The 23,352-nt window shown below is 40.5% G+C and overlaps 1 protein-coding gene across 25 annotated transcripts in view; it reads right to left on the minus strand.

The window, feature by feature from the left end:
- LOC105483536 (membrane associated guanylate kinase, WW and PDZ domain containing 1) overlaps nt 1–23,352 on the minus strand; it is a 677,852-nt gene that overhangs the window by 123,573 nt on the left and 530,927 nt on the right. For all 25 annotated transcript variants that reach the window (XM_011744480.2, XM_011744510.2, XM_071092043.1 and 22 more), the window contains 2 exons: nt 19,054–19,173; nt 4,005–4,211 (listed from right to left, as the gene is read on the minus strand). In XM_011744480.2, the coding sequence (XP_011742782.2) occupies nt 4,005–4,211; nt 19,054–19,173 (327 nt within the window). The remainder of the gene's footprint in view (nt 1–4,004; nt 4,212–19,053; nt 19,174–23,352) is intronic.

Consider the following 23,352-nt stretch of genomic DNA (forward strand, 5'->3'; position numbering starts at 1 on the left):
CCAGCCTGGGCGACAGAGCGAGACTCCGTCTCAAAAAAAAAAAAAAAAAAAATGTCAGCAACCTAATGTTTACGAATATCAGGGATTATTGGAAGAAAAAAGCCTAGAAACATGATTAAGTAATGTTTTGATGTCTCTCAGAGGTGTTCATGAATGAACCTGTTACTTTTAGTTTTTTTAGTTGTAGTGATTTGTTGCACATTCTGTTTATTATTTTTTTATTTTTATTTTTATTTTTTTTGAGATGGAGTTTCACTCTGTCACCCAGGCTGCGGTGCAATGGCACAGTCTCGGCTCACTGCAACCTCTGCCTCCGGGGTTCAACTGATTCTCCTGCCTTGGCCTCCTGAGTAACTTGGATTACAGGCACCGGCCACCACACTCAGCTAATTTTTGTATTTTTAGGAGAGACAGAGTTTCACCATGCTGGCCAGACTGGTCTTGAACTCCTGACCTCTGGTGATCCGCCCGCCTCAGCCTCCCAAAGTGCTGGGATTACAGGCATGAGCCACCGTGCCCCGCCCTTGTTACACACTTTCTAAGGTGTCTCTAAAAAACACAGTATTTTTGCAAAAGTCTTTGTGTATATAACTGTGTTTTGGCCAACAGTGTAACTCAACCTTCATTAAGCCCATATAGGAAGTGTTTTTTCTCAAGGACTCTTTTTAGGCCCATAATTTGGGCATAATTTGTAGAAGACTCTCCCATGGCTTTGTGTTCACAGTCAGTTCCACGGTGAGCATCTGGGATGACTGCCCACTGCTCAGCTTCTGCCTTAATCAATGACTGCAGAAAGGAGGGGCGGGCTGCCTTCTCAGGATGCTTCTGGCCAGTAGGCTCCCTGATCTTTTGTCTGCAAACAGTCCCAGCGTTACTTAGGCATGTTATTGAGACAAACCTTCTTCAAAAGACTCAAGCAAAAGGCAGCTAAGATAGAAATAGCAGCAAGTTATTAAAAATATCCTGGTAAATATCATTTTAATGGCTCCATAATATTTCTACATTTTGATATGATGCTCATGCCTTTATCATAGCTGGCCCAAGCAGGAACCAACACCTCATTATGCCACTGTCACTCTACGTGCAAAGTGGCTGGTGGATTCCTATTTAACGTGGTTCAGAATATGAAATGCTTTGACACCACTAGTTTCACATACGTATGGACTGGGTAGTGTTAATTATGTGAAAGATCTAGCATGCGTTAGCGTATGACAGATTGTCAGCTGTCGCAGGTGTAGTGTTATAAGTGAGGGGACAGTCAACATGCTCCATACGTTGTGAAGAGGTCCCATCACGTGCATATCTCAAGGCCACTTTTTCCTCAGTGCATCCTACTGGCCTTCTTGGTATCAGACAAGAACGTGAGGAGCACAATCAGGTGCCACTTAGCTTTCTGTTTTGTGTGGAAACTAATCATCAAACTGACTTTGGCAATGATGATCTGGGTCCACAAGCTGTTCTAAGATGCCAGGATTTCAAGTGGGGATTTTATGGGGTCAGATTTTCTGAGGCATGGCTTCTAGAGAGAGATTGATAGTAGTTAGAAATAGGAAACTGCATCTAGACTTACAGTCAACTACCTCTACTTTGTTCCTTATTTCTACCAAAAAATCTATTTAATAAATGAAGGACAAATACAGGCACACAAGCTTCTTGGGGACCACCCAATCTGCTTGGCAGAACTGTTTTGCTGCACACTACCCCCAAGGTCTTCTGTTTCTGTGACCACAACTATGGTTTAGGTTATACCATCACTTGCTATTCTTATTTATCAAAATATCAAGGCATTAAAGTATGAGATTATTTGAAAGAAATGTTAACATGTTTTCATGATCTGTTTTCATTTTCGTAAGGGCTACTATAAACATATGGAAGATTCCTAAATGAATGAAATCAGCTGATTTCAATTAAAACATAGGTACAAGGTGGCAAATTTCCTCTAGATATTACAACTATAGGGCAGGCACTGGCCTAACCCATTCTAATTGAGAAAATAAGAAATTTCCATGGAGTCAAATTCATACAGCTAGAAGGGGAAACTCAGAAATGACCTAATCCTAGCAAGTCATTTTATACATGGATGAGTTAGGCATAATGTTCCTAAGAAGACAACTACCAAGAGCCAAGCCAGGATAACAAACAAATCTCTTCTGTCTTTACCTGACACTTCTTCCACAAATGTTGGGCTATCCAGTTGCTATAACAATAAACTCATCCAAAAATTTTTATTGCCATTTGATAAAATGTAGGCTTCTGAGCTTAGTTAATAAATTTTAAAAATCTCAGTGAGGCCCATACAGGTTGCAGACAGCATTCATAAATAAGAAACTTTTCCGGCCGGGCGTGGTGGCTCAAGCCTGTAATCCCAGCACTTTGGGAGGCCGAGACGGGCGGATCACGAGGTCAGGAGATCAAGACCATCCTGGCTAACACGGTGAAACCCCATCTCTACTAAAAAATACAAAAAAAAACTAGCCGGGCGAGGTGGCGGGTGCCTGTAGTCCCAGCTACTCGGGAGGCTGAGGCAGGAGAATGGCGTAAAAACCCGGGAGGCGGAGCTTGCAGTGAGCTGAGATCCGGCCACTGCACTCCAGCCTGGGCGACAGAGCCAGACTCCCTCTCAAAAAAAAAAAAAAAAAAGAAACTTTTCCTAAATATTCTGTTAGAGTTGGCAGCACAGGGGAAAACAGTCTAGTAATCTCTCCCTTCCCCAGGGCTGATGCTAATCAATAACCAAAGTATGGTAACGTGAGAAAAGGCCACTATGGGAGCGGATAATCTCATATGTTGAAAATGGATAACTTATTCATAGCTATAACTCTAAAATATTAAATACAATATTTAAGTACAGGAATAACAGAGGAAACAAGGTGTTCTTCTAATGCACAACACTATAGACTGAAGTTACTTCTATCTTATTCAGTTGTTACATTTGGAGTTACTGTGTAAGGTCAAATCCTCATATAGTAAAAAATATTCTTGAGCTCTTCTGGGTCACTGCACTAACCCAAGGAACACACAACATTATTATTATTATTATTATTATTATTATTATTATTATTATTTCATTTATTTATATTTTTTGAGACAGAATCTTGTTCTGTCACCCGGGCCAGAGTGCAGTGGTGCAATCTCGGCTCACTGCAACCTCTGCCCTCCAGGGAACACACATTATACCCTGTGAATGGTGCCCCCTGGAGTTGTGCAGTAATCAGCCTGTATGGCCTTACCCAAAGGCCTTGTCCTTGAAAATCCCTTCACAATTACGTTGTGCACATGTACCCTAGAACCTAAAGTATAATAATAATAATAATAATAAACCCTTCATAAAATACAACATACTTAAGCTCAGAGGTAGACAGCCCTGAATATAGATAAAATATATATATAGCCAGTAATACATAGGCTATATAATATAGAATGCATATATAGGATATAATGTTAGAATTTTACTTTTCCATCTTTCCCCCTTTTAAGGCATATAGCAATTTTGCTTAAGTTAACGGAGCACATAATATCCTTTCATTATATCTCTGCTTTCAAAGATGTAAGAGGGTCCTGCTGGCCTTCTGTACAGCATCAACTGACATTACACTGATAAAACACATTCTCATATTTTGCTTCATAGCAATCAGCCATAATGATAGAGATGCTGCAAGTTCCCCCCCTCAAAAAAAAATCAATGAACAAAATACAGCTATTTATACACATATATCATTTTGAAGAGAAAGAAACCATGCTGATTTCTCATTTTCCTTCTTCATACATTCACCCCCAGCTCCTTTAAGGTATTCTGGTGAAGTTAAAATATTCCTGTAAAGGGGCATGAAAAGACGACCAGGGAAAGGACCATCTCTTCTGCAAGCACTGTGTGGTCCAAGTTTGAATTTTGGCGACCCTACAAAATCCCTCTTGAGAACAGCATCCTTTTCAAAACTGTATGCAAAAGCCTCCTTGTCATCCCTTCCCCAGGTCCATTGAGGGCAACATGGTCTGACCTTTACCTGTAAAGCTGCTGTTCATTTCAGGAATGTCATCCTCCTCCTCATTCTCCGCATGGACTATGCCAGCATTTTGCATATCATTGTAGGACTTGGTTCGCTTCGGGGTCGACTGCTTAGAGCCAGACTGAAGGCTTTGCAAGGCATCCGTCGTGATCACTTTCCCACTGACTGGCTGGCTAGGAGGCTTGGGTGTCCCATAATAGTTTCCTAGGTGATGGAGAGACACATTTGCATGTTTCAAAAGGAATACTTTGTTTTTTTTTTAAGACTTCACATCCAAATCTCTAGTCACATTAAAAAAAATTAAACTAGAAAACCAGAACAAACTGTATTTTATTTCTGGAGTGGGTTAGAAAAGATGTCTTTCCTATCCAGCTAGACACAGTGATTTCAGATGGGAAGAGGAAAGCTGTATTGTTTTAGTGCAAAGAACCTACTAGGGCTAAAAACAAAGGAGGCTATGCTGAATAGTAAACCTTCCTCCTCATTACATTTGAATATCAATTGGTCAATCTTTTTACATATATGCACCAGCATAATGCTGAATCCAATTTAGAGCAAGACTCACAGAAGATAAAAAATTCATTACTGCCGGCATCCTTACAGGCCTAAAAAGTTGAGGTCACCTTCCGTTAATAAGGGGACTCGTCAAGAGGGAACCAGGGCAATATTTAAAAAAGAAGACAGTAAACCCCACGTGGCGCCTCTTTAGCTGAATGGCAGGCTTGACTCTCAGAGTCGTGAGGGGTAGGAACAAACCCTTGCCAAGTTTTAACAGAAAACCCTGTGTCAATGGTGGCACCCAGTATGGGTCACTCTTCCAGTAGTGGCCCATCTTCACTTTCAGCCACTCTTTCCCAGTTTGATTTAGGTCCCTCTATAGTGTGCTATGTGATTCTCACTTGTACATATATAGATTTTTACATTTTAATTTTTTTATTTTAATAGATAACATATATTTTTAATTTGCCATAGAGAAATCTCACTGGTAAGTTATGATAGCAATACAAAGTTTGCCTTTAGAATTTAAGAAAAAAAGCAATACTTTAAAAAATTGACTTATTTTTCACTTGAAGTTTAAAAAGACAGTTTTATATAATAAGAAATTAATCAGCTGAATACAAAACAGTGATGGTAGTAATAAGAGTTTCCTTTCGAAAAGTTAAAAAGTAAGCTATTTTTTAAAAGTTATTTTAAAGATAACATTAAATAAATAATACGTGTTCTCCATATGAACAAAATCATAAAGGGTGGTTCATCAAGATCAAAGTTTGAAAAACACAGTTGATAACAATAATACTCAGTGGCTACATGATAAAAGACATCAACCTTAGAATTTTTTTTTTTTTTTTTTTTTTTTTTGAGACGGAGTCTCGCTCTGTCACCCAGGCTGGAGTGCTGTGGCCGGATCTCAGCTCACTGCAAGCTCCGCCTCCCGGGTTCCCGCCATTCTCCTGCCTCAGCCTCCCGAGTAGCCGGGACTACAGGCGCCCGCCACCTCGCCCGGCTAGTTTTTTTTTTTTTTGTATTTTTTAGTAGAGACGGGGTTTCACCGTGTTAGCCAGGATGGTCTCGATCTCCTGACCTCGTGATCCGCCCGTCTCGGCCTCCCAAAGTGCTGGGATTACAGGCTTGAGCCACCGCGCCCGGCAACCTTAGAATGTTATCACTCCATTTACCACTTCGCATCTTTCAGAACAAGGCCAGGAAGATAGGAAATGATTTTGAGATACTGAATCAATCCTAACTAATGTTTGTAATTCTATGCTTAGTAAAGCAGAATTTGTAAATAATAATAAATCCTATACACACTCTTTCTTCCCAAGGATCCAACCCCATTGTCTAACCTCAGTACATAGCTACATAAGAAACACATTTTATTACACAAGCACCAAAAGAAAAAAAAACGCAAAAGGAGACAGTAATAGCCTGGTCTTCATGAGATATAATGAATTCATTTCTCAGCAGGGTACAGCAGATCATGCTTGTAATCCCAGCACACTGGGAGGCTGAGGCGGGCTAACCACCTGAGTTCAGGGGTTCAAGACCAGCCTGGGCAATATGGTAAAATCCCATCTCTAAAAAATATACAAAAATTGGCTGGGCTTGGTGGTACTCTCCCGTAGTCCCAGGTACTCTGGGGGTGCTGAAGAGGGAAGGATTTCTTGAGCCTGGGAAGTCGAGGATGCAGTGAGCAGAGATTGTGCCACCGCACTCCAACCTGGGTGACAGAACTAGATCCTGTCTCAAAAAAAAAAAAAAATTGCTTCTATTGGGCTTTATTCTTATCAATAAGATTTCTTTTTTTTTTTTTTTGAGATGGAGTCTTGCTCCATCACCCAGGCTGGAGTGCAATGGCACTATCTCGGCTCACTGCAACCTCCACCTCCCAGGTTCAAGCGATTCTACAGTCTCAGCCTCCCAAGCAGCTGGAACTACAGGCATGCACCACCATGCCTGGCTAACTTTTTTGTATTTTTAGTAGAGACGGGATTTCACCATGTTGGCCAGGCTGGTTTGGAACTCCTGACCTAAGGTGATCCACCTGCCTCAGCCTTCCAAAATGCTGGGATTACAGGCATGAGCCACCACACCTGGCAATAAGGTTTCTTTTTTAAGAGAAAAAGATTTAATAGTTTTTAAAAACGTTTTTTGAATCATCAAAATGTATAGAGATACACACCCATTTTCTTTGAGAGCAGTGTAATAGTCTGTATCAGCAGGAAAACTCAACATACACATTTTTTAAATGCAGTACATGAAAGAGCACCATGTTCAAATTTGAAGGGTGCCAGGTAGAAACCTGATATGAACATTCTGGTGGCTTATATTCAACTCAATCATTGAAGTGTTTTCATAGGAAGTAATCTATCCATATCTTCAAAAATCTTCTTTCAGGTTTTCAACTTAAAGGCGCTGGAATTGAGTAGAATCAGCTTGAAGAAAGGCATCTCACGCGTGTCTTTAGGGGCTAACACTTGAGCAAAGAAGAAATTAGCACATGTGTCAACCAAGAAATGCACTTAATCTTGCATTTCTATGGAGGCTGTATCAAAGGATGTCTCATGCCTTCACTGAAGGTGTAAGTAACTAGGCCAAACTGTTAACTTTCTCATTAACTGAAGACTATCTAGTGAAGTTTAAGAAAGTACGATTGTTAACTATTTTAAAAATAATCTGCACAGTGAGAAAAAAAGGAGAGAGACTAGGCTCTAATGAATTTAATTTTCATTCCTTACAATCATTATTATATCAAGACATCATGTACATTTTCGAGTCTGATGTTAAACTAAGGCTAATGTCTATAAATAAGAAACTTCTACTGAAAGATGTGGAACCCCTCCCTCATAATTTTTATATGTATAATTTCCTAACCATATCACTCAGTTTCAGTGCCATTAAACTGAAGTAGCATTCCTAAAATTATTAATCATTTAAAGTCAATTAAAACTTCAACATCTGCATTTATGGCAGAAATAATAAGTGCTTGGAAAATAAAAGTTCCACTTAAATTTGACATATATGTGTGAATTTTCCATTAGGTACCCATCCTCACTTTTCAAGTTCAAAATCTTTCTTAAGTTAATAAATGATTAGCAGATTTGTCAATGCAACTACATACAACCCAGAAAAATCCACTTGTTCACAATGGTTTCCCATTTCTGAAAATTAGTTTAACATTGAGTGGAGGCAGATAAAGTAGATAATATTAGGTTGAACCATATGAAACTGCTGTTGTAGAAGATATAAACTGTCAAACATAAGCAATTTCACTGGCTTTAATCTAATGAGTGGCCCATGAGCAACACTGCAGAGCCTTGGCACACCATATCATGGGGTAAAAGGCTTGGAAGAGACAGCTCAGAGTTGAAAGCCCACTACTAACTAACTAGCTGTGGGACTCTGGGCAAGTCTTTGTCCTCCTTTAACTTGGGATTCTAAGAGAACCTAGTTTACACCTAGAATAGCTGTTAGGAGGACAAAATGAGACGGTCTGCCTTTAACCTATGCTGAATTCTGCCACTATGGTGAGGGTAGGTAAATGCTACCTAAAGTTGCTATTGCATGTTTCCAATCTTTAAAATGACACCCATACTACATTGTTTTGAGGATCAAAGAGATCACGTATCCAAAGTGCCACACATGGTAACTGAGCACTAAGCAAGCAAACCTGTCAATAACCAAATAACCAAGTCTTCTACACTCAGTCTCTCTAGTACTTTCTCTGTGAAATGGGAATGGTAGTACCAGCTGTAGTAACCTCATAGGATTGTGACAGTTAACTAACGCAGAGTTTTCAAAGGTACTCTGTAAACTATAAGGTGTTAAATATGAGACGGTGTTGTTATTATCCAAATCTCTCCACTATTTCTTATTTCCCATACTGAAACCTACAACCTTTATAGAAAAGTTTCTGTCTAGTGGTTTTCTAACTGCAGAGTGTTCAAACTTTCATACACCACTGTTTTAAAATAATTTGGATTAGTGACCAACATTTTAAATTAGAAAGCTTCTAGTTGAAGTCTGGATTCCCTGCTTGACAAAGTGTAAAGTCTGGTTCCAGGGACTCCATCTCTTATAGAGGACGTTGAAAAGCAAGTATGTGTCTAAAGCCAATTCACATGAACATACTAAATCAAGGATTTCTGCAGAGACATTTTTGCTCCCCCTCTTGGTTTTGCCTGACCCTTGGCAGACTAAGATCTTGGACCCCATCTAGAACAGTGCCCTAAGGCTGCAGCAATGCAAGGGCATGGGCAGATACAGGGGCATGAGCAGAGGCATGAGTAGATGTAAGAAAACCTCAAACTTCAAAAAGTCCTCAATAATTCACAGATTAGCCTTTGAGTGAATTGATTTTTGGAGGACTTGCTTTTTGCCCTGGGCTTTTGGACAAAAACTCTGGCTGTCTTATTTCAACTCTGGCTGTCTTATTCTGCTGCGAACTGTCCTTACCGTGCAGCAATGGGCAGGATGGGTCACGTATGCTCCAGTTTGCCACAGTCACCACTGATCTTCTCTGCCTTTACACAGACTATTCACCCTCTTACCTGACCTGTATGGCCCCTCAGGCATTTGAGTTCATGACTCTAACCTTCCAGAAACACTCCACCTTCTGCAAAGGTTTGCACTCTTGTCACAATCAAGCAAAGTCTAGCCATAGCAGAAACACAAACCTTACAATGTCTAGCCATGTAGAAACACAAACCTCACAGACAATATGCGCTACTTAATGGTATTAAATAAAAATCATCTGAAAAATTATAAGTGATTAAAAACTTAATTGGGGCTATCACTTGGTAGGCTGCACAGTGTCTAGGAGCCGTGTGCCTGATTGTCCCACAGGCTCTGCGTTATCCAACACACGTTTCCTGCAGTGGCTGGGCTTCCTCCCAAGTGGAAACTTGTTCTCTCTGCTGCTATTTTCAGAACTGGTTCTACAACAAAACTCAACAGGGAGGGCGGCCAGGGAGGAAAGCGGAGGGCAAAGGAGGACTTAAGAGGAAGCCATTGCTGGCCTTAATTAAGAAGCACAATCTCTGGCTAGGACAAAGCCAAAAAAAATATTTTTCTGACACACATTTAAAAAGTAATAGGCACTGCGAATCAATTTTTAGAGCTTTATAAAATATTTAAGGAGGATTGTAACCCTGGAATTTAAGCTAGGATGAACCAAATCTGTATGGCTTTCAAATTATACAAATTTACTATTCATTCATTCATTCATTCATTTCCTTACAGAGAACCTTTTTAATGCCAAGCATGGGAAATACAAAGTAAAAATTGGACTGAAACATGATCTTCGCAATCATTCTATATGGCATACATCAGTTTTGTCAAGCTTCAATGTGCAAACAATTAAATTACATTAAATAATGATCAGGGTGGGCCTGAGATTCATGGATCACTGTTTGTGTAGCAAAGCCATTTGGGAGACAGAAAATCATTCCTCTTTTGCAGACGACAAACATAGAGGCCCAAAGTGGCAGAAACGCCTGCCATGGAGTTACATGGCTGGTCCAGGGTAGATGGGGGTGGGAATTGGGGGTACTTGTCTGTCTTCTTCCTACGAGACAAGCTTTTGAAAATAAGCCCGAGAACAGGATGGTAGTGACTACCCATGGCTGGGAATCTACAGCATGCATTTTTAACCGGGGCAATATGACCCCCAAGGGGGCAAAAATGGTTTTTTTTGGGGGGGAGGGGTACAAAAACCTTACTTTCTTTACGTATATTGCAAATATGTGTAGAGTACATGAATACATGGACATCCAGCATATCTGATTTTGCCTTGGCCTCAAGGTCCTGAGTGGTCTGCCCCAGGCCCACTCTCCAAGCACTTGTCCTGATTGCCTTCACCTTGTTCTTTTTGCTCTGACCTCACTGGTTGCCTTTTGGCCCCCAGCATGTAAACTGTGCCCCCTTCCCCACCTCATAGCTCTTGCACTCACTCCTCCCTCTGCTCCTCACCCTGTTACTGCCTGCTTATCCTCAGCAACAGTATCTCTGACCCCAAAGACTAGATCAAAGCTGTCCTTATCAGTTCTTATATGTTCTCAAGGAACCATGTACCTCCCCTTCCTAATGCCCTTTATTGTACATAGCAGACTGTTTAATTATTTAGTGCCAGTCTTCACCTCTAGACTATAAGCTCCAAGAGGCCAGGGGCCACATCTGATTTTGGGTACCATTGTGTTCTCAGGCCTGACACAGTGCCAGGCACATACTATTACCCAGTAATTCACTGCAGAATGAGTAAATGAATAAGTGCAGAGCGTGCACATGAATTCCAGCCTGGGATCCTCCTAAAAACCTGTATTATGGATCCAGTTTTTAATAGCATGACTCACAACACTTTCTTTCCAGTCCATCAATTACATCTGAATTACCAAGATCTGCCTCACTTCACTTTGCTACTTGCTTGCTCAGCACACGACAGTTCCTTCACAAAACTGCAATCCTTTCTTTTTACTCTTCCTTTTCCTACCTGCCCCACCCTACAAAAATACGATGTTCATGCACAGAAGGGCAATACACCACTGTCCTATAATTAGCAGTTTGTCCTTGCCAGTGCCATTTGGCTTCTAATACCAGATCAAAGAGGACAATATAAAAGCTTTATGACCCTGAGTGACATAAGGGACCTCTCTGTCTTCAGCCTCAGTTCACATAGGATAAAGATAAAAATCATGGCAACCTAATAGGGTTTTTGTCAAGATTAAATGAGACAATGTGTATAAAGCACCCAGCACTGTGCTTGGCACAATGTTAGCCTATAATAAACTCTGGCAGTCTCCAGTCAGGCCTGATGTTGTAGACAGATAATAGGATTAATGTGTAGAAGAGTGTATTATCAAAACACATATTCAAATAACAACATTTTTTAAAGTTACATTTATTGTGCACCGATTATCACTACCCATATATTCACTTATTCTAATCTTCATAAACAATCTTACAGAAAAAAAAAGGCATCAATATTACCATTTTCACATAAAGAAACTGATATTCACACAAGTCAAAAATGATGACTGGCATTTAAACACAGATTAGTCTGTCTCTGACATCTATGCTTTTAACTCCAAGAATCTTTGGGGATCTCTAAGCAGGGAATTAAAGAAAGCTTCTCCAGCCTCCCCATCTTCATAAGCAGAAGAACAGCCAATTATAGCACAGATTTCATCTGGTCACTTTCATTATCAACAGAGAACATTCCACGGCAGAGTTTGCCAACAGAGCTCATCACAACAGACTGCTTCTAAGGCCTGCCAAAGAACAGGACTCCAGACAGTCTCGTTTTCTTTAACCAGAAACAAGAACTCTCTTCACCCCTGTTTTACCTCTGTGTCCCCAAAAATTAAACCATTGGCAGTTGCCTTTTTGCAGACCTTCTAGGAAGCAAAACAACAACATTATTGAATGCTGACATCCTCTTCCTAATTAACATGCAGAAATATGCAACCCATAACTCCAGTTTGAAATGTCACCCTGGCACTGCACTTCTACGCGGAAGGAAAACCTTTGCAATGCCCAAAGTGTGTAATCAGCCTCTTCTACACAGAGGCATTTGCAAAACAGCCATGTCTGGACCCTCACCCTCCACTGAACAGTTCATTCCTTGTAAACTCTCTCCTAGAGAAGTCCCAAGGGATGGCTGAGGCAGTGACCTGTCTTGCAGAGCAAAAATGTCAACAGACAAACAAGAAAAGCAAGGGAAAAGGGAAATGGTTCCGCTGACTTATTTTAAGCACCATATCAAATAAATCAGCTTGGTGCCACAATTAGGAAGTTGGCCCAAGTTGGAAAGATGTGCTTATTCTTGTCTTCTTTGCCTTGCTATGATGCCAATTCTGTTCAGTGGCAGAATGAGGAGCTGGTTCAAATTATAAAGTGGAAATCAATGACAAACTCTACTAATAACTTCTATGCCTTGTGAGGGGTGATAATCAGATTCCTTACATAGCTAGGAAGGGGCTCTACTCTGCTGGGAGTATATGCAACTCTCAGTGTTACAGTTGCTGGGGGAGATAGAAAGTTTCAGGATGGAGCCTCTGCCCGTCAAACCTACCCCAATTCTAGTATTTTTTAATTTTCACAAATGGTACCACTATCTATCTAGTTATAGAAGACAGAAACTAGGAGTCATCTTAGCAGGATTACCATCATCTGTCTTTTCTACCTCCTTCTCACAATAACCAATACATTAACAAATTCAGCTTTTCACATAAATATCTCTAGATTCAGCTGACTATTTACCACCACCATCACCAATGTGGTCCAAAGCCAACTCCAACTGGTGTTGCCAGATGATATGCAAAACAGGGTGTTCCGTGTTTTTATTTGCGAAATCCAGCAACCTAACTCCAGCTCACCCACCAGATCTCACTTCAATTACTACTTCTACAGGGGTACCTTTTCTCAATTCCATAGACATCCACTCTCCCCATCTTATGGTCTCCTTTAAAGACCTTTACACACTTAAAATTGGATATTTATTTCTTTATTTAAATAATGTGTCTTGTCCACTAGACAGTTAAGACCCATAAAGACAGTGACCACAACCATATCTGCTTTTGTTCAGCATTTTATCTTTAATAAATACATGAATGAACTTACAAACTAGTAACTGAGGCCACAAAAGAAGCATTACTTCTCAGGCAACAGGGAAATAAAAGCATCCCAGTCCTGCAACATTTGGCCAGGCTATGTTCCTAATTCCTTGCAGTATCTTAAACCAAGCTCTCTCTGAAACTCAGTTCTATTATCTGAAGAAACTAACTTTACTGCAGTTCCAGCTGTAAAGTCCTACAACCCTACCAATCTCAATCAAGCAAATATTGGGCTTGAAAGAGAATTCTGAAGGTTACTGGGCCTTGAGGCTTCACTGGTTCACTCTATTTGTCTGCATCTCGCCTGTCAAAGAATGTATCCACAAAAGAAGATCATCACTCCTTTGCATAACATCCTCTTTGGGAGGATCAAAATGATGCTTCTTTCTGAAAGGAGCTTAACTCTTAAGACATGCTTTGCTTTGTGAAGTCAGCTGTGAGGACAGAGAAGATCTTGCTGAGCAGGTCCTTAACCTTCCTTTCAGAAGCTTTGACTCTAAAACTGGAGCCACCAGCCATGTGTGGCTACTTACATTTAAATGAGTTTATATTGAATTAAAGTTAATTTAAAACTCAGTTTCTCAATCACAAGAGCCACAGGTGGCTACCGGCTGCCGTACTGGACAGTACAGAATATTGAACATTACCAGCAAGGAAAGAAGTTCTTATGGGACAGCAGTGGTTCTAAGGGAAACAGGGTGTGCTTGCTTCCCTCCCCTTTCTAGAAGCCACCCTTCTAACCCTCTCTTGGTTCATCATCACATCACTCTCTGTGGATTCAGGCCCCACCACCCATGCCGACTATTAAACTCAAACACCATCTCCCAGCCTCTCACCTGACCCAAAGTGGCAGAAATATAGTCCTCACATAGCTTCGCCTCCTCCAGGGTGTCTGCCAAAACTAGAAGAAATGGTGTGCCCTTCCTATAAGCTTCTGGAGCACTGTGTAGTTTCTCTCAGAACATTCATCACTTTTCTTTTTTCCTTTTTTTTTTTGTTTTTTGAGACAGGGTCTCACATTGTCACTCAGGCTGGAGTGCAGTGGCACAATCTCGGCTCACTGCAACATCTGCCTCTTGGGTTCAAGTGATTCTCCCACCTCAGCCTCCCAAGTAGCTGGGACTATAGGCATGCACCACCAAGCCCAGCTAATTTTTGTATTTTTTTTTTGTAGAGAGGGGGTTTCACCATGTTGGCCAGGCTTGTCTCGAATTCCTGACCTAAAATGATCTGCCCACCTTGGCCTTCCAAAGTGCTGGGATTACAGGTGTGAGCCACCACACCCGACCCATTCATCACTTTTCTTAAAATTGTTTACATTCATTCATTCATTCGTTCATATATTATACAGTCTCACTCTTGTTGCCCAGGCTGGAGTGCAGTGGTGTGATCGTGGCTCAATGCACCTCGAACTTCCCAGAATCAGGTGATTCTCTCACCTCAGCCTCCCGAGTAGGTGGGACTACAGGTGGACGTCACCATGCCTGGCTCATTTTTTGTATTTTTTTTTTTTTTTTTGTAGAGATGGGCTTTGCCATGTTGCCCAGGCTGGCTGTGAGCTCCTGAGCTCAAGCAATCCTCCCACCTCAGCCTCCCAAAGTGCTGGGATTATAGGTGTCAGCCACCATGCCCAACAAAATTGTTTATGTTTAATCCGCCTCACAAGACTGAGCGGGGGAAGAGTATAGACTCTGCAGCCAGAGTACCTGAATTTGAATCCCAGCTCTATCCTTGGTTTACCATGTGAACTAAGAAGAGATTATTGGCCTGAAATAAATGCTCAATAAATACTTGTTGAAATAAATTATATATGCATTAAAAGGCTTGCTTTAAAACTGTGCTACCAGAAATTTACCCTACAGTTATGCTCATAATTGTATAACAAGATACCTGAAGCACTGTTTATAACACCACCACCAAAAACAGAAGGGGGAGGTAAGGCAGGGGACATTTAAAATGTCCATCTGCAGAGGGCTGGTTAAATAAGTTTTATATACACACATACACACACACACACACATACACACACACACTTATTCACTGGGATACTATGCAGCATTTATAAAGAATGAGGTGAAACTGTATGGGGTAATGTAGAAAGATCTCCAAGCTGTGTTAAGGGCAAAGGGCAATACCAGAGTGAAATAAACAAGATATACATATATGCTGTGTACATATAAGTTTTCCAGACATTTGCACTAGCATCTTTAATAATGGTTACCTATATGGAAGAGGGGAAGCAACTAGGACTTAGCTAGTTTTAAGTCTTTTACTGTAGGAACTATTCCATCATGTACGCTTATTACTGTTACTTAAACATTTATACATGTCGTGCTTTAAAGAGTGCTTTGTGGTGTTGTGGTAGACTTTTCCTCTCTGGAACCAGTAGAGGTGTGGAGAAAGCAATTTCAGGAGGGTAAAAAATAAGGTGAGTACCTGGGAAGTAAATAAAGACATTTCACTGGCAGATCTGCTGGTTTACTGACTAGTAGAGAGGAAAGAGATCCACTACGGGAGCAATTTAGAACTAGGTGCGTGTAAATACAAGAGCTAACGCTGATGGAGAGCTTACATGTGTCAGACACTCTGCTAAGCCCTTTCCAATTATTGTCTCATTTAGCCCTACCTCTGAGGAAGCACTATTATTATCCTAATTTTACCAATGGGAAAATGGAGACATGGAGCATTAAGTAACTTGCCGGAGGGCACACAGCTCAATGCAAAAGGGCTGAGAATCAAACTCAGGCAGTGTGACAGCAGGGCTTGCAAGCTTGTTAGTGTCCACCAATAGACAGCAGCCACCATCAAGGGACTTATCCAGGAGAGGCAAAGACAGAGAAAGTTCTCTAAATGTCTTTCCAGCCCTACTCCTCTGAGGGCATAAGGCATTTAATAAACATTCCATTTGGCTCTCAGTTTTTAAGAGTCAATATAGTATACTCGGGTCAGTTCTAAAAAATTATAGGCACGGTGGCTCATGCCTATAATCCCAGCACCATGGGAGGTCGAGGCAGGCAGATCACGAAGTCGTGAGACTGAGACCATCCTGGCCAACACAGTGAAACCCCAACTCTACTAAAAATATAAAACCTTAGCCGGGCACAGTGGCATGCACCTGTAGTTCCAGCTAATCAGGATGCTGAGGTAGGAGAATCGCTTGAACACGGGAGACAGAAGTTGCAGTGAGCCGAGATTATGCCACTTGTACTCCAGCCTTGGCGACAGAGTGAGACTCTGTTTCCAAAAAAAAAAAAAACTTATGAGCCATCTCATGTGGTAGGGAAATTTCATTGCTAATAGGCCAAAGGTTGAAGAACACTGCACAGTCAAATGGGTTAGAAGTGGAAAAGATTAATCCTGCACCTAAGAAAATTCCAGTTCCAAAATAACGACGCAACACTCACAAAGGCACCATTTTCTATAAGACAATCAGACATTTTCTGAAAAACATTCCTCTGTTGCTACACACAAGGAAGTTAGCTTCACGTACTAATGGCTACTTTCCTTAGCTTTTTAGTTACATCTAGGATATTCTTGGGGTTTTTAGGAAAGAGTGTAGGATCTGAGAGTCACATTGAGCTGGGTTTGGTTCCTGTTCTAGCATTCTAGAACTGGCTGTGCAACTCTGAAAAAGTTATTTAATGCCACTTGGCTCCAGTGTCTCCATCTAAAAATTCAGTGAAGATAATAGCTGCCTCTGTTGCAATGATAAAATTAAATGAGAAAAAGAACTGACTCCACCTATATATCATTTGTTCCATTAACATTGAATAAAGCGAGTTTACTTTCCATCTTTCAAGTTAAATTGGAGCCTAAATCACAAGTTTTTCCTGTCCCACCCAATCCTCTTTTGCTTTGTACAAACATTCCTACCCCAGCCTCTCCAAAAATGCAAATAGATGTTTTGTATATTTGATGACTGAAGCCCCCCAGATGGGCATAACTGATTTCAGAGGAGGACAATTCTCTCTCTGCTAACCAAAGAGGAGTCACACATGCTCTATCCATGGCCACTGAAGTTTTAGCTCAATTCACATGTACAACATGTGAGGACAGCATGCTGACAACAAGTTGAAGAAGCTCCTTGTACCTTCCCGCAGTCCCCCTCCCTTCCCTCTATACACTCCTAGACCTCGATTATTCTCGGACTCCTGCCCAGCCCACCAGCCACCCAGTCACATCCCAACATGTAGTTTCAGGAAACTAAGCCAACTGATAGTTAGCAATACTCAAAAACAAACAAATAAAAATTCCTGACTTCATGAGCAGGAGTTTGATTAATATACACTGTCTACTGTATATTCACAATTTGGAAACGAGCAGTATGTACAAAGACAATGCTCCTCCCCTTCTCCCAAGAATATCAAACCAGAAACAGCATCTTTAAGATTCATGATCATGATATGACTGTTAGTCACCATAACAGGAGCAATTATCACATTAAAGCTAGAATGTCCCTAATAAAATAATAATCTACTTTGTATTTACCCTTTATGTTTATGCCTAATCTTTAAAATGTTCCTGTGAATGCCTAATAAATCCAAATTTTAAAGAGTTAGTAAAGAGATACACATAATAACTTGACCAAGTTAACAATCTGTCCTAGTTAATAGTATGATTGTGCCGCTTCTGCCTCAAACAATAATAACACTCCAAAAAGTAATCAAGCTATAATACTGTTTTCAGAAAAACATGACTTTTTTCCACCACATTCGGCTTTGACCCAGCAATGGGATTTGATCCTATGGATATGTTTGCACCTATGTGAAATGATACATTCATGTCATTCAACTCAGCAGTGTTTAGAAATATGAAACATTGAAATTGACTCAAATATTTGTTCAGAGGGAAGTGGTTAAATAAATTATGGTATGCCCATACAAAGGAAATAAAATTTTTATAATTATATTTCAAGAAGAAAACCAGAAGTGCTTTATTACCGAATTGCAATGACCTATTAAGACATATTGTTAAACAAAAAGAGCAAGGTACCAAACAGCATGTACTGTATACTGCCTTTTGGGGAAAACAGGGAAGAAATGGGAATATCCATACAACATGCATGCACACATGTATACACACATGTATATATGCACATGCACATGCATGTCTGTATTGATATCAACTTCAGAAGAGTAATCAGATTATTTATAATATTGAATCCTAAATTAGGCAGGTGGGAGACAGGTATACGCAGATTACTTAAGTACATATTTTAAAAATAATTTGCTTTCCTGTAATCCCAGCACTTTGGGAGGCCGAGGCGGGCGGATCAGGAGGTCAGGAGATTGAGACCATCCTGGTTAACACGATGAAACCCCGTTTCTACTAAAAATACAAAAAATCAGCCGGGCTTGGTGACGGACGCCTGTAGTCCCAGCTACTCGGGAGGCTAAGGCAGGGAAATGGCGTGAACCTGGGAGGCAGAGCTTGCAGTGAGCCGAGATCATGCCACTGCACTCCAGCCTGGGTGACAGAGCGAGACTCCATCTCAAAACAAACAAACAAACAAACAAAAATAGTTTGCTTTATGAATCACATAAAAATACATTAAAAATCAATCAGTAGGAAAGTGACATTTTATTTCTTCAAGATTAAAACAACACTACTTATAGGGTCACATTTTGTGATTAACCATGATTCTTCCTTCTTTTCTAATACCACACATGTCCATATTAAAAAACAAAACACACCTGCGCACTTGAATAGGTAAATTAAAAAAGAAAACTCCTAGAGAAAAACAAAAACTATTTTTAAAGAGCTCCACAAAGCCTTATTCCACAGACTTTAGCTATTATTCATCATATTAAAGTGAACTGCAATCTCCTGTTATTTGTTTAGACCTCCAGATTCCACAAAACATTTTTGCCCGCATGGCTCTGGGCTCCTCTGAAGTACCCAGGAGAGAAGCTTTTTATGCTGTCATACAAGTAACTCACCTTCATAGGTGCCGACTTCCAGAAGAGTCCCGCTCTGCTCGAGGTCCAAGAACTCCTTCACAGTCAGAAAGTTATAGTCCACGCCAGGCACTTCTCCTTCTCTGGGAGATCGGGTTGTGCCTGTAGCAGAAAATACAAAGGCACAACAAACCATCAGTCAACTAAAACAGGAAGTTCCACATCCAGGTGTAATTAAAATAACCTGTTTAGTAAGCTGGCGTACCTAAGACTCTGCCGCCTCATCTGTCCAGACAGGGACATGGTAAAGGCAACTTCTTTCTAACACAACACAATAGCATTCTCACTGCCACACTCTAGTGCCTGGGAACCCCAAATGGGAGAAAGAGAAAAACAAGCACAGCTGGGTCACCTAGAGAGAGTTTTATACCATTTTTGACAATGCACTGAATAGAAAAGGTGAACTGGATTTTATACAGACAACATTCACAGTCAGCAGCTTTTAGGACTCTAGTAAATACTAAAAATGTATCCACCTTAAGCTCAGATCCTAAGGGGTCTGTGTTTTTATCACAGGTCTTGAAATTCTTGTGTTCCTCAATACAACCGGCAAGTTCCAAAGCTCTTTAAAGAAAATGACACCTGCTGCGTAAACACATCACTAGAGAAATCTGACTGCCCAAGATCTGTGGTTGGACATCTCCCAGCGATTAAAATGCTGCTGCTCCTCATGTAATTAATATGTTTGGCAAAAAGAGGCCATCCATGAATTCTGACTAGGAAGAAAGGACACTGCATTTGCTAGAAAATTCTCCCCCTGAATTAATCTGGTCATCTTCTCAGTGGCTGACAAATGTAACACTTCCTCTTATGAAATCATGCAGAGCATCCAGAGAACAAAAGTCACCTAGCTCAGGTGCTGGGCTGTGGATCTAACATTTTAGCCCAATCTCAGTCAACAAAGTAGAAGCAATGAGCAGACTGTGGTTTACACATTAGTCAAGAAAGGAAAATAAGCCAAGCAGCAACTATGTACCGTGTACTAGGAGCCTATGTTAAATATTATGAGACCAAAAAAAAAAAAAAAAAGAGAGAGAGCAAAAAATGTGATTTCTGCTGTTACATTCAACAGAGCTCATTTTGCAAGGCATTATTACCTGTGGTGGTGATTTAACATCAATGTTTTCCCATATAATAAGCAAGGATATTTCCCTATGCCTAAGAATTAAATAACCAACTGTATGTGCCTAGTGGCCCTAAAGTTCTTAGCGCTGTGCAGTCTCTGATTATTTGCCCATGTGAATGACCGCATCCACACCTATACTGGATATTCGTAATTTTCATAAGTCAAAAACACTCAACACTTACTACACACGTTACTCAGGCAAAATGTATTTTTAGTGTACACAATTCTTCTATCTGAAATCTGAATATTTTAAACAGCTGCAAATTGGGCATATAATGGTTATATTATAGATGTTTGCTTCTCATAATCAGCATGCTAGAGCCTTGGGGTTAAAGAAGTCAGATACTCTTACACTGTTTCCTAATTTGTCCCCATTTCGTGCCTCCCCTGGCAGGTGATGACAAATCCCTTCAGGTAGTTCACAACTTTTAAATTTACATATCAAGTGTCAGGCACAGGAAACATAGAGACAGTATCACATACTGTTAAAGAGCAGTGATCTGGAGCGGGAATGCTAGGTTCATGGTCTACCTCTCCAACTTGTGGTCTTGGACAGGTTCCTTAGTGTCTACTATTTCTCAGTGTCCTTGTTTGCAAAATAGGGACAACAATGGCACCTAATCCATAAGTTTGTTGTGTGTATTGAATGAGATAATCCTTTCTGAAGGCTTTGCTCAAAAATTTTTAGTAGACATTATAGTTTATGTTTTTGTTAGAATTAATTGATGGAATCTTACTGTTCAAATCCCACTATAATAATCTGTTATTTTATATATATATCTGTATATGTGTGTGTGTGTGTATTCATGGCATTACATATTGCCATGAATAATGCCATGGCATTATTCAACAAATATTTACTGAGGCCCCAACATATGCCAGGCACTAGTTCAGGCACTGGGGAAACACTTGTGAACAAGACAAAGCTCATGCCCTCGTGGAATTTATATGTTACTGTGAGACACAGAAAACAAATATGTATATAAATAAATACAGCATATAGTGTCAGGAGGAAATCATTCTTCTATAGACTGAAGGATCAGAAGGTATCTCGGAGCAACATAGGTTAAAGGTTTAGACAGTGTCATGGAGGGAGGAAGCAAGGGAGAAGTAGGGAAGCTATTTTAGCTAGGTGATGAGGAAGAGCCTGGCGAATGCAAAGGTGATGGGGAATGCATCCAGGCAGAGGGAAGGGCAAAGGCTTTGATACAGGTGTGATCTGGTGTGTCGAGGAAAGGGCAGAAAGGCCAGCATGGTTGCAGTACAGTGATGAAAAAAGGGATGGAAACGAAAGCAAGGGGCAAGATTACGTAGGCCACAGAAAACACTTCATATTTTATTCTAAGGATAATGGAATGCCATTCTTAGAATGGTTTTGAGCAAGGGGGTGCCTTGATTTGGCTTTTCTTTTATTTTTCTTTTTAGAGACAGGTCTTGCTCTATCGCTCAGGCTGGAGTGCAGTGGAGTAATCACAGCTCCTGGGCTCAAGAGATCCTCTCACCTCAGCCTCCTGAGTAGTTAGGACTACAGGCATGTGCCACCACACTCAGCTAATTTTTTATTTTTTTATACAGATGGGGGGGTCTCACTATATTGCCCAGGCTGGTCTCCAACTCCTGGCCTCAAGCAGTCCTCCTACCTTGGCCTCCAAATTACTGGGATTACAGGCATGAGCCGCCACACTCGGCTTGGTTTTCCTTTTTAAAGCTCTTTGACTTCAAGGAGAACACGTTTTGGCAGAGTAAGGTGGGTTGGACAGGAATAGAAGCAGGGGGACCAGTTAGGTGGTTACCATAGTGTCCAGGTGAATGGTAATCAAGATATGGACTAGAATAGTAGGACAGCACTGATAAGAAGCAGTGAGATTTCTATTACAAACAGAGTATTTTAAAGAGCTACAGTACAGTCCATAGAACAGACATATTAAAAGTAAAACCCATCATCAAGGTATTAAGCACCGCATGCACTAGCTATTTATCCTGATGCTCTCCATGCCACCCACCGATGGAGGACAGAGAGCATCAGGGGGTTGGAGATGCACCAGGATAAATAGCTAATGCATGTGAGGCTTAATACTTATATGATGGATTGTCAGATGCAGCAAACCACCATGGCACATGTTTACCTATGTAACAAACTCGCACGTCCTACGTAAGTATCCCAGCAGTTAAAATTAAATTAAAGTTAAAAACAAAGTATGTCAGCTCATCACACCATGTTAGGTCTATATTTTGAAGACAGAAATAATAGAACTTGCTGATGGATTGGATGTTGTATGTAAGAAAGAAGAATAAAGACAGAAATACTTATGTTGTGATCTGGGCAAATGGGCTGTGCCATTTGCAGAGATTGAGAAGGCTGAGGGGAATGGTTTTGGGAAAAGGGAAAATCAAAAGTTTACTTTTGGACGTGTTAGGTTTGAACTGCCTAATAGACAGCTAGGTGCAAAGAGCTGGAGCACAGTTGATCTTAAAAGTCTGAAGGTGAGAGTAGAGGGTGGAATGTAAACTTAATAAGGGTGATCAGTTGATTAGTAAACCAAAGGCATCTGAAGGTAAGAGACAAAGATAAAATCTACAGAGAGAGTTTAGGAAAAAAAAGCCAAGAAGTTTGGAGTGAACACTAAGAACTTTTAACTTTTAGAAGATAGGAGTAAGAGGAAGATTGTCAAAGGAGACTAAGCAGCAGTAGCCAGCAAGATAGGAGCAAAAAAGGAGGGTGTGATGTCTTGGAGCCAAGTGAAAAAGCTGTTCAGCCAGCTACTTGTAAAACACAAACAGTCTACATGGGAATTCCAGTGCAGTGCAAGAATAGAAGCTCTTTGAAAGTTGCTGTGAAAGGATCTGTCCTAAATATGTTCTATATGGCAACTCTCATATTCAGCCTCCATACCAAAGTTCCATTAACTTAATCCATCTCCAAAAAAAAAAAAAAAAAAATGAGGACAAAATAAAACAAAACAAAAAATGTGTTGAGTTTTATAGTCTTGCCAAACCAGACAACGTTGATTTTCTTCTCCTTCTGCAGCCATCTTTGCCATTCTTTCAATGATGTTTTCAGATCCAATTTATCAGGTTTACCTTAAAGACAACAATCACCCTGGGGTCTTAATTTCCTGAGAAGATTCAAAATAATCAAGAATGTCAAAAATGCT

The sequence above is a fragment of the Macaca nemestrina genome, chromosome 2 (assembly GCF_043159975.1).
Source record: "Macaca nemestrina isolate mMacNem1 chromosome 2, mMacNem.hap1, whole genome shotgun sequence".
Taxonomy (NCBI): domain Eukaryota; kingdom Metazoa; phylum Chordata; class Mammalia; order Primates; family Cercopithecidae; genus Macaca; species Macaca nemestrina.